Source organism: Chelon labrosus (genome assembly GCF_963514085.1).
Source record: "Chelon labrosus genome assembly, chromosome: 19".
NCBI lineage: Eukaryota > Metazoa > Chordata > Actinopteri > Mugiliformes > Mugilidae > Chelon > Chelon labrosus.
The window spans coordinates 5,684,770-5,697,290 of NC_140352.1; the positions used below are offsets into that span (position 1 = coordinate 5,684,770).

Consider the following 12,521-nt stretch of genomic DNA (forward strand, 5'->3'; position numbering starts at 1 on the left):
TCACAGGAGTTTTTTTTTTTTTCAAGCTGCATTTTTGACCCAAGCAGCAACATTTCAGCGTCACAGTTAAAAAGGAAGCGTGCACTCTTTTCTGTCTGTTTGCAAGTCCTACAGAGATCTGCAGCAGTTGCATTTTGGGTAACGTATGCACCCGTGAATATCACAAATATGCCACATATATAGCACTAAAAACACACTGATATCAGAAATAACGGCTCATTAATCAACTTAGGCTCTAAAATCATACAAAAACGTCTTCAAACCAGTTTTGTTTGTAGATTAGCATCAACAGACAAATGCAAATTCGTCTGGAACTTTTCAGTTAATTTCCGATTACCAGCACAGAGTGAAAAATACACCTACAACCATTCAGAGCAACAAAATGTAGTGCTGAACAACGGAAAAACATACAGCAGCAGTAGCAGCGTGCAGAGAAGGGCTGTTGTGACCGTGCAGTATCAACGTCTGTGAAGGAGTGTTGCCGTATTTTGCCTTTATAAATGTGAGCGATACCAGTATTGCAGAAAGGTTTGGCTCAACTTGTAGCTCCAGGGTCCCTGAACGGCGCTCCTCTCTTAGATCATCGTATCAAACGACTGGATAGAAATCGGTTTGAACTCCAGAGGCACCCAGACACATTCAAATAACAAAATAAAAGCTCTCCTCTGGTTCTCAGGCTAATAATGTTGCATATTTGTGAATAGAGTTCAGAAATATATTGAGGAAATGGAAAACAATAAATGAGAACTGTGCCTTTAGCTGAAGAGACTGCACTTAAAAGTTAGTCCAGTACTCTTTTCTATCTCTACTTCAATATCACAGCACCTACAGGAAAAAGGAACCAGTCCAAGTCCTTCTATAAGCAGTAACAGCCTGTGTTTCTGTTTTCTTTAATAAAATACTACTGCACCGTAGCAGTGTGTTAAAATGTTTGTCTCTACTGTCATGGGTCCAGATCATTAATGCTTTCACGACTAACACGGGAGCTCAAAGACTGATCGTTGCATCGGTGTCTGGTTAGCTGCACTATGTGAGACGGTGTATGTACAGTACGTGATCATCAAGTAGCTGTGGACACACAGGAAACATACAGTACATGTCAAGACATTCTAACAGGAGTGTGAGTAACGGCTAAAACAAAAATCCTGATACAGTAAAAGGTTTTTGGTAAAAGGAATGAAAAGTTTCATGTTTGAGTGGTTTGTAATTTCTTCTGCTAGTGTACAAGACGGTATAAATCCCCCCTTCACTGAGTTATGTTAAGGTGAGTCTTGTGCTACTCTAAAAAACTGTTTTGCTCAAAGTTTAGTCCAAGTCTGCAGTATTGCCTTTAAGGCATCTGGACTTTACTAGGACATCTCCCAGATTAAAACAAATACAAAACAAATGTGAAACTTAAAAGACGTCAAAGTGAAGACAGTGCAGGATTCGCACCATTAACCATTAACGACTCGTGTGTCCACAGCGGTTAAAACATCCATCCTTGAGGTAAGTGAGGTTTGTAGTGTGACATGGCCCAGAATGCAGTTCATCTTACTTCGTCACCGGTTCCTTCTTGTGCGTCTTACTTGTTGCCTCTCGATGAGGAGATGTACCTGAGGATGGCGTTTGGGACGTCCATCGTCTCGTCCTTTATCAGAACGATGTCATAGGAGTTGATGTACGCCTCTTTTCTCTCTTCCACCTGAGAGACAAACCACACAGACAGTGAGCACTGAGTGTTTGAAACTCCACGTGTAGATATGAAAACAGGATGCTACTAGACATTAGTCCGACCTGGTCGTTGAGGAAGCCGATGGTCAGGACGTTCTGCGGCTCAGATACCCCGTCGGCCATGGTCAGGTCTCCCAAAGAGTCTCCCAGCAGCAGCACATTGGGTCGACCCTGCAGCTCTCTGAGGCCCGCCGCATGTGACAGAGCTCCTTCCCTCTTGTTGAAGGTGTGGATCAGTTGGCCTTTGAAGGCTCTCAGGACGCCCTTAACAACAATGTTGAGTTATGAATAATATGAGGTTGCTATAAAACTCTAAAGGACACACAAGATTAAGCTTCGAAACTTTTTTTTTGGTTGCAAAAGTTGTGGTAATAATGTCCACCCTGTCTTACAATATATTGCTTTGTAGCATGAATTAAGTTAATTAGTGCCTTTACATTGTTAAAAGTCACATTGTGTTTTTCGGCAGAGCTGGTTGGACTTCTCTGGCCGCTTATAAGTTGTACTACTAGTGCATTTTAACTTTTTTAAAAGGAAGAAGATCGTGTATCGGATGTATTTCAGATTAGTCTAAGAACTCTTATAGAAACAGTTAGTACTCCTTCCATCAGACATGTGTTTTTATATCTTTAGAGGACTATTTGAAGTTGCAGCACCCACAGAGACTGTTTAAAAGAAGCAGATGGTTTGTGGACTAACATTTGGAGCCAGACCTAACCATGTTTCAAGTTTATGGTGGCGTTGAAGAGGAACGAGAGGTAGATCTGGCTGAGAACCAGAGGACACTATGACGTGATCAAGTGATGAGCAGGACCAGTGTTTTCTTCTACTTCAGTTTGCAACCAGTGGAGTCACCAGCTGCTGCAGTTTGGAAAAAAATGCACTTCCACATTTACTTTTCAGGCCCAAAGTTGCGTCTGCTTCTTTGATGCTTAATAAATAAAGACGACAGCAAAAACTCACAGTGTGGTCAAAGTCCATGTAGTTGGAGATGATGCGGACATTAGGATGGAAGACGTGGTTCTGTCGGATCACCTCCTCCAGCACGTCACCAACACCGGCAGAGAAGATCAACAGAGGGACCTGGTGCTCAGCCAGACTGTCAAAAAACACCTTGTAGCCGTCCCTTAAGTCATAAACACACCAGAGAGGGAAAACATCAATGATCTTAATAACCGTACGTCTTTGCAAATTTTCTTTTAATCATTTGTCAGGTGGTATAAAAAGTATTTAGTTCTGTGTAATCTATGTTCAACAGTATTGTAGAAAAAAATGTGTTTTTATATTTGTAATTGTCAGATTCTTCTCTGAAGAGACAACGGATTGGTTCATATGTGATCTAATATGTGATTTGTACCTCAGCATGGTGCTGGATTCCTTCACTGCCTGGGCCAGCAAGTCTTTTCTGATCTTCTGCTGAATTAGCAGCTCGTGGACTTTGGTCCACCTGCAGAGAGAAGCACAATTAAAAGAGCTCAACCAGCCGAAGATCAGGTGAAAACTGGAAATTGTCGACTGTGCCAACATCTCAGAACAAGCAAACACTTGAGCAAATGACTTAAAAATGAAAAAAAACATGGAAAAAAGCATGTACTGTCAATTTAATGTACTAAACCAGATTAGGATTCAGCGATTAGGACCTCTTAGGGAGTAACAGGTGGAACATATGTTCTTTGAAATCTAGGATGTGGTCTTCTCTTTGCTATTGGCATGTCTGATTTTATTATAAAGGCTTTGAATGCTTTGATAAATTCTTTGAAATAAATAATTCCACTCAAGAGAAAATGATCTACAAGTATTAATTAACTTTTAGCTGTTCATTTCTTACCACTCCACCATGAGAGGCAGCTTCTCCTCAGCACTGCGGCTAGCGTCGATCTCTATGGGATAATAGGTGTTCAACAGCTCCCTCATCTGCAACAAACCAACAAAACACCCTCAACAATACTTTAAAAACTAACTACGGCTCAGTGGCCCATATGACAAGGCTGCATGCTGTGCATTTACCCTTTTAGTGCAGTCTTCATTGATCAACAACCTGTTATCCAGGATGTCTAATAAAAACAAGAAGTCAGCGCAGAGGAAGGACACAGTTACAGATGTGACGACTCAAATCACGAGAACACTACTGATGAGATAATCGTACTCACTGTGGGTGGTGGGAACTCTCTTGCCGTTGTGAGCGAATCTGGTCAGTGTCATGTCAAAGTCAGAGATCACCTGTGAAAACAGTAAAATACCACTTGTCATAAAACAAAACAAAAAAAAAAAACATTCATGATGTGATGTCAAACACAGGGCGGTTTTAAATCCAAATCCTGGAGGCATAATTTATTTAATTACACCGACAACTCTCATCTAATAGACGTTTTATTTTATAAATTCATCTTCTTAAAAGGTGAAGAAGACAAATCTAACTCCTGCCTCTGTATTAAGAGTGAACACTTACCTGTTTACAGACACAAAACCTGTTATATTTGGGATCATTTGCTGTATTTTATTCCGATTTTACTTTCTTAGGTGGCCTTCGAGCAAGTTTGACAGGAAATTTCCTCAGCTGTACAAATAAGGAAACACCTTTAAAAACCCTTAAGTTCATAGCTTCCATTCTCACCTGCAGGTTGCCAGCACCTGCTCGCTGCATGGCGTAGATCACCTCCTCCACTCTGCTGCGTTCCCTCATCAGCACCGAGCACTTGGCCAGCTCTGGGATCTGAGCAGAAAAGACTTCATACTTCTGAATGACGTTTTCATTAGACACGTCTTTCTTTAAGTCAAAATCCAGCACACAAGAAAAATACCAAACTAGAATTGAGCAGCCACCAAATGTTTTCCAGTTTCTTTACCTCACTTTTGGTCAGCTGGTGCCAGATGGCCAGAACGGTCCGCACTGGTGTATAGAGCCATGGTATATGGTACAGCTATAAGTAAAGCCAAAAGAAAATTCATTGGGGAAATTACTATTATTTGGTGTTTTTTAGATATAGTGCAGTTTGGTACTAATTTAGAGGAAAACAGAGACAGTGTTCAGACTAGTGTCGTCCTGAAATATTCCTCAAACCATGCCTGAACCAATACTTTTTCCATGAAAGTGTTCATCTGCATCGTCTGCAACAATGCATGGACTCCCAGCAGCAGAAGACTTCCCAAAACACACTGTCTCTGCCGGCTAGTCTTCTTTCCAAAGGGTTTCTTGGTGCCACATGTTCCCCAGCTAAGGTAACGCTCATGAAGACATGTGGCTAAGAATTATAGTACTTCTGATAGGTCCACTTATTTCTCCTCTCTTCTCCTCTTTGAAACAGAAAAAATGGTCGAAGAAATAATGGAATTCTTTGTGTAAAAAACATAATTTCTACTGGGAGCTGTGGAGTAGAGGTGGGGTTAGAGGTGGGGCTTGGGACCAGAGCGTCCCAGGTTCACCTCCCCCCGTGTCCATGGCTGCAGTGCCTTGAGCAAGCACCTAACCCCCAACTTGCTCACTGGGTGTCGGTCTGTTTAGAGGCTGCAGCCCACTGCTCCAAATTATTATTATTATTACGCCTTTTTCCGCTAACCTGTGCAATATTTCAAATGTGGTTCCTTCAATGTGACATGAAAGTACTGCTGTTAAATGTACATTTCTTGTTTTTACACACATACTGAATGTATTTTTTGTACTTATTTATTTATTAGAAATTCTGTTCTTTTTAATTTTTGTACATGGGGATATGTTTAGTTAGTTAGTTAGGTTGCTTTCTTTACAGTGAATGGGACTGCCTACAATTTTGTTGTACTTTTTGGTTTAATGTGCTTCAGTTTGGTTTCTTACTTACAAATAGCACAGATATATTTCTTCTTCTTCATTTACATAACTTCCTGTGATTTCAAATCCTCAACTTTTCTGATAACTTTCAAGTTTACATGAAAATATGACAGCTTGTCAGTGTAGTCCCACACTTTTAGAGCTCGGTATAATAATAATATAAAATATGAATACATTAATATACACTTTAAGTTTGAACTGAGCTATCAGGCTAACAGGATTGTCACTATTTCTCCTTAAATCAGACCAGCTTTACTGGTTTGACTCGACTATCCAGTGTGTTTACAGCTAATAGCAAACATGCTAACACCGTAGCACAAGCTAATTACACATTATATTATTTATTCACTGCACAAAAGATGGTTCTTGGCTACTGCCGTGAAAATAAAGCGTTATTTTTAACAATGAAAACGTAAAAATAATCAACCTTTTAAATCCTCTTACGCTACAACGGTTACGTAACGGCCGACCGTTACAACTTACCATTGTTTTTAAACGGACAAGTCACGTGTCAGCGACAAATTAACGGATAATGTGAATGACCGTTAAACGTACATTGTGTTAGATAAAAGTTGAGCTACTAAACAAACGTAAAAAAAGTGAAATAATACGTTAGTTTACAGCCGGCTGATTTGAATGGTGTTTACATTCCTGTTGGTCGCACCCAAAAACATTCCCTCAGGTCTTTTCCTCTAAACATGGTTCCGGTGCAGATTTGTTCCTACCTTTTATTAGTGTTAATTGTTGTGTGCTTGTTTTTATTCGTTGATTTAAAACCAGCAAGTTTTTATTGTTTTAGTATAGTTTACTACAGTAAAAACTAAAGATCTCTCGTTTCTTTTTGTATATTATGTGAATATTATTTCTGATAGTTTTTTTAGTCAAATTTATTGATTTATTTTTTAAAATCTTATTTGATTTTTTTTCTACACATAGGTTTAGGTTGTTGTTCAGCGTTAGTCAACTGTAGCAATAATTAATTGGCCTCAAATAATAAAACTAGGATGCTGCATAAGAAAATATGGCTAATTCTGCATTTATTATTATTATTAAAATAATAATACATTAATACATTAAAAAGCTGTGTTGACACACACCTTTTTTTCCTCCAGAGATTACATATAAGTAGTATTTCAAAGCATTAACCTTTGTTACTTACCTCTTACCCTCATACAGTATAAATGGAATGGCTCTGTGTCACACAGCAGCATTTAAGGCTGCATGAAATGTAAATGTGTGTCACATTTTATCCAAATGACATTTCCAGTTATCAAAAATATAAACTTGAAACTCAACGCCTAATGATATTGATGTACTACTGACCATGACAAATCCCTGCACGTCTGCTCAGTGGGGTTCTGCAGCAATCGTGTGAGGTTTGCATTAAAGAATAGGTTTAAAACAAAATGATCAAATCTGTTAGTTAATGCTGTTCATATTTGCTCAGTATGTTTGTGGACAAATGCTGGACTTTCTAATCCTAATTGTATAAATTATAAATTGTCTGAGAAAAGCACAGGCAATAGCGATGCCACAGTAAGTAAAAAACACACACGGACTCAAAACAATGCAGTGTTAAAGGCAACACCAAATGTCCTTTAATGAAATGTATTTAAATCGTATTAATAAAAGAGGACAGGGAGCTTATGCCACAGTTGGGCCAAGATGAAGAACAAAAAGAAAAAAAACGTAATGAGCCTGCTGCTTGTAATGTGTTTCACACATTTCACAGTCTTTCCACAGTGCAATGTCCATTTGTGAACACGTGCTCTCACTGACTGAGACAAAGAGGCAGAACGAATTCTGCCAGAAGTGCAAATGCAAACACCAAACGAGTAAAACCAACATACCAAACAACTCTAAATAAAAGGGCTTCTTTTGTCTCCTCCCAAAAAAAAACAATGTCTGCCCAATGGAATGGTTATAAGTATTGTACAATCTGTATAAAACCCCAGAAGTTGTTCCCCAGAATGTGCTTCTCTCAATAACACACAAACTCTGTTACATGATTGTCTAGTTCAACACACACTCTATAGTCAACACTTATATATATATTATAAGTAAGCAGACACTTAGATACTCCAGTGCATACGGTGCCAAAACCTTCAATAACATTAGCAAAAAAAAAAAAAATCTTGGTGGAAACTGGAGGTAGAAAAGAATTAGATGTGAATAGCGAGAGAAGTAAAAAAGTTAAAGCTCATACTTCCTTTTTTTTTCAGCTGGTTGGTTCAACCACTGCACAGATCCTTCTAAATTACGTGACAGCAAATACAGACATCATTATTTTGCACCACAACAATCGTTGACATCATTTACCTTTAGAAGGTAAAAAAAAGGCCATGACGTAAGCAAAGTTTTCCAGAAATTAAATCAGCAATCTTTACAGAAAATGCATCATTCTCTGGCAGAATAAAAGTAAGGCATGAGCTAATAATTTAAGGCCAAAATGATTATGATCTTTCAGTAGCATGAGGCAAAATTCTTGCAATTTATCAGCAGATGAAGGGTTAAACATTCAAAGCAGAATCTCTTGGACTCTCAGCATTCAATCTGAGACTGCAGCTGTCTGCGCAGAGTAAGGGTACGTCGATGGAGATGCTGCATCTGCTGCATGCGGTCCCGCTGGCGAGCCAGGTTCTGCGGCATGGGGTAGCGCTGGCGACCCTGAAGATACTGGTACGGGATGCGAACATGGCAGGCCGCCGCCCTGCAGCGCGGCTGAGGCAGCGGCGGCAGCAGCATCCAGCGCTTCCTCTCTGCACAGTAGCGGTAGGCCTCCCTGCGGTACTGCTTGTCCACGTTGTTGCTGTTCCTCCACCCGCCGATGATGAAGACGTCTTCTCCCAGGTAGCAAATGGCAGCACCTTCTATGCTGAGGACGTCCGACGGGAGGCTGTCGAGGATGTCGTCCGAGATGTTTCTGCTTATTTTCTGCCGGGCGGCCTCGACCGTCACCTTGTAGCTTTTAGGGCAACATGAAGCCGTGTGGTAGAAGTTGGAGGATGCAACAGCCATTTGGAAACTGCAGTAGTTATCGATCAACGGCAAGGAGTCCACTTCCTGCCACTTGCGACTTTCTGTGTCATAGTAAGTGGTCACAGTGCTCAGTCCGTCCTCGTTGTCTATGTCTACAGGGGTCCTGGCCATCACGAACACATAGCGATCCTCCACGCTCACTGTTTTTACATCTCGTAGGATCTTTGGTGCCGGCTCCAGACTGAGCCACTCGTCCTGCTCAGGTTCGTAGACGGTGACATCCTTGAAGCCTGGGCTGAAGTTGCCGTGGCCGCCGATGCTGTAGAGCACGTCTCTGACGCACGTGAGGCCGAAGGAGTGCTTGCGGGTGGTGAGGCTGCAGATCTGCTCCCAGCTGTTGAGGCTGGGGTTGTAGCGCTCCACCATCTTGGCAAAGCCGGGCTCCATGGAGCCAGCCACGTAAACGTGGTCCTCGGCGACCGCGATGGCATGTCCATCCAGGTGGTTGTGAATGTGTGGCAGGTTGACCCAACGGTCCTCAGCAACAAAGTAGCCGACACACTCACTCAAATAATCTCCCCCTTCTGAAACGCCACCCACTACCATGATTACATCCATTTTCTGGCCCAAACGTGGCTGGATCGCTGCCATGTAGGAGGCACTGAGCTCGGAATCAGCCGACTTGGGGCTCTCAAAGCGAACAGCGTGGAACTCAAGGGCATCGGACACCAGCTGGCAACAAGCTGCACTGTTTGCCACTAAGGGCTCTTTTCTCACCACGCGAGTCAGGTAGACGGGGCCGATCTGCAGCAGCCTCAAAAGCCTGAACAGCTCCTCAAAGTGCCTCTCACGCTCCTCTGAGTTCTGGTGGACCCACTTTACGACGGCCTCAAACAGCTCCTGCTCAGAGTCCACGGTGATTTCTGAGTCCGCCAGCCAGTCCCGCACCAGGTGGAACGGCAGCGTGTAGAACTCCTCGTTGGAGATGACCTTGTGGAAGTTTCTTCTGATCGTCTTGGCGGCTCCCTGAGCCAGCTGGTCCAGCGTGTACATGTGTGCGAGGCTGTGCACGGCTACGCAGTTGGACAGGGTCAAGTTCTTCATCAGGAACTCTCCGCAGAAGTTCTTCAGCTGCCCCAGCAGGAACCTGACGGAGTGAAAATGTCAAAGTTACTGGACGATATCCATGTTTAATGGTGGAGTGTTGGATAGGGAGTTTATCAATGACTGCAGTCATGTAGGTCAGAGCTAATAAGATGTTTTTTGACATTTTATTAATTATGTAATCAGTTTTATTGAGTAATCTCTAGGTCAATGACTAACACGTTTAATAGTCATATGCAGAAGTTCTTAGATGACGCTGTAATTATCAGGGTTGGGCAGGAGCAGGAGGACAAGAATCTGGTGAACAACTTCATCTTATGGTGCTAAGTGAACCACCTTCTGTTCAAAACAACTAAAACCAAGGAGATGGTAGTGGATTTCTGGAGGTCCAGGCCCCACCTGCAGCCTGTAACCATCAGCGGGGAGTATGTAGAGGTGGACATGTTCTACCAGACTATCGTTGCCAGTGTCCTCTTCTACGCTGTGGTGTGCTGGGGAGGCAGCACTAAGAAGAAGAAGGACACCTCACGGCTGGACAAGCTGATACAGAAGGAGGACTGGTAGATGGAAGGACCTTGAACAAACTCAGTGTCCACCACCCGCTACAGGACACCATAGTCAGGTAGAGAAGCTTGTTCAGTGACAGGCTGCTGTGTCTGTCCTGCTCCATGGTCAGGTTGAGGAGGTTGTTTGTCCCTCAGGACATAAGACTCTACAACGCCTCCCTGTGAGGAAGCAACTGGACTGTGGTCATTGTTGATACTACTGCATATTTTTACACAGCATGATTATATAACTTATAACCAATATAACTAACTGTTCTATGTGATGAAGGTACTGGACACCGAATTTCCCACGGGATAAATAAATCTATCTATCTATCTATCTATCTATCTCCACTCTATAGTGACAGTACTTGTAATAACAGCAGCTGACTGCAACAGGTGACCTGTAGCACTATATTAGATGGTTAAGTCACATCAATATCTACTTAAAAATGTAATTTAAAGTTCAGTAAAGTCAAATTTTCTTGATTTGACAGTAGTTTATGTTAGAAACGACCTGCTTGCATCAGACATCTGGGCCTGTCATTGCAGGGTAAGCCCAGGCGTTCCTAAAAACATTAACATTAAGAGATGTTTCTCCCAGTAATGACTCACAGCATTGACTCACAGCACACCCCGTGCTTTTCAAACTCCAAAATCCCAACGGTAATTTTTTTTAATCCCCCAAAGTAGATGATTGTTGACTCTCACTCTGGTGATATAACACCGAAGTTGGTGTTATTGGTTGGTGTGATTACGTGAATTAACAAAGATAGTTAAGGTGCAAGCTGTACCGCACCCTTACAGGTGCAACAAGGTGGGAGCATGCAGCAGCAGCAGCAGCAGCACCGGTACACTCTGTACAGGCCTGATAGTGTAATCAGGAAAACACTGTGTACCGTGGATGTGCAGACGGTTCCACAACACACAAATATAATGTCTGAGATCAGTTTAATCGGTCGCTAAATAGAAAATGTAATTGGCAACAACTTTATCTTATTTGGCTGCACAAGAGGTGCCAAACATAAGGCCCACAAGCCAAAAGCGGTACACCAGAGTGTCCAAGCTGCTAATCCTAATTTGTCACCTAGGGGTTGCACTGTTTTAGTAAGAGTTGTGAATATAACACCATTTTTTTCTGGAAAATGTGTCAGAATTGTTTGATAATTACATAAAAATTTGTTGTTGTTACTTCAAAATGCAGTTCTCAGCAAATAATCTGATGATGACACAAGTTAAGAAAATGGCTACGTCCCACAGGTGTGTACAGCACCTTCAGGTGTTATGAGGATACAAACAATAATGTAATTTTTTTAATGTCACCTGTCAGCAAGTTCCAACACTTCATGCACATTGGCAGTGGTTACCCTGACTTCTCCTGTGTACATGAACTGGATCACTCTCTCCACCGTGTCCGGCTCCGGTCCCGACGGGGAGCTCCACTCCTTCAGCTCCACTCGCCCGGACTCGGACTCTGAGAACTGTCCGCCCAGCAGCAGCGTGAAATACTGCGACGCCGCGGATAAGACGCAGCGGTGCGCGGACAAGGTTTGCGTCCTTTCCCCGAACGCCCCTCCGGAGCTGAAGACCAGGGTCACGTCGCAGAACTGCCCCGCCTTCCTCTGCTCGTTCTGCCGCCGGGAGAGCTCCGAGCAGTAGGCCGAGCAGGTGAACTCCTCGGCCTCCTCGGATTCTCCGTCACCTGTTAGAGCTGCTCCCTGCGCGCCGCCGCCGCTGCCGCCGCCGCCGCTCCGGCCGCAGTCCTCCGGGTCTTCCGCCGTCGCTGCCATACCGCAGTGGGAGAATTGAACGCTCTTTACTATCTTCGGGAAGAACTCATATGTATACACAACGCAGGTGAATAAATATCCAAAGACTGACATGCATGCGCAGCGTCCCGAGGCTTGATTGGAAAAAGCGGCGCTCACTTCCGTCTTCAGGAATATTCCAAGTGAGGCAGGTTTTATGCTTGAGTGCCAATGGGAGGCTCTCAGATTTAATCTAATATCTCTGTTCACACTAAAGACCCTCGCCCCTGGCGCAAATACAAAAAAAGTCCGGGGTGTTACAGGTTTTTTGAGGGTGCTGTGACGCACGAACGCGTCTTTATTTAAGTGAAATCGACCTTTGTTTTAAAGCGATACACCGATTTCGCGCATGCGTGTTGCGACTGCTCCGGCTCCCAGTGACGTGCACTTCAGGTGTTGCAGGTAACACCAGCTTCATAACTATGTCACACCCAAACGCTGGCGTTAGTTTATAATTACAGGTCATGCTTATACCTTGGTATAAAAAACCCAAAACAAAACAAAAACAAACGATGAACTGATGTGAAATTAATATAGTTTCTTTAATTAGATGAAGTTGTCTGTGTT

General features: G+C 42.8%; 2 protein-coding genes across 2 annotated transcripts; both read right to left on the reverse strand.

Moving 5' to 3' along the window:
• Window positions 1–67: 67 nt before the first annotated feature.
• LOC311504022 (7-methylguanosine phosphate-specific 5'-nucleotidase-like) lies at window positions 68–6,222 on the reverse strand. The gene is made up of 10 exons (XM_084566966.1): window positions 6,002–6,222; window positions 4,560–4,634; window positions 4,328–4,426; window positions 3,864–3,933; window positions 3,721–3,767; window positions 3,542–3,627; window positions 3,071–3,160; window positions 2,677–2,839; window positions 1,777–1,977; window positions 68–1,684 (listed from the first exon to the last, which is right to left on the reverse strand). The coding sequence occupies exons 1-10, from the start codon at window positions 6,002–6,004 to the stop codon at window positions 1,565–1,567; spliced, it is 954 nt and encodes a 317-aa protein (XP_084423092.1). The 5' UTR covers window positions 6,005–6,222; the 3' UTR covers window positions 68–1,564.
• An 864-nt stretch (window positions 6,223–7,086) lies between these two features.
• Window positions 7,087–12,289, reverse strand: klhl11 (kelch-like family member 11). Its single transcript, XM_084568189.1, has 2 exons — window positions 11,470–12,289; window positions 7,087–9,644 (listed from the first exon to the last, which is right to left on the reverse strand). Exons 1-2 carry the CDS (start codon window positions 12,027–12,029, stop codon window positions 8,060–8,062), a joined length of 2,145 nt encoding a protein of 714 aa, XP_084424315.1. The 5' UTR covers window positions 12,030–12,289; the 3' UTR covers window positions 7,087–8,059.
• Window positions 12,290–12,521: the final 232 nt, after the last annotated feature.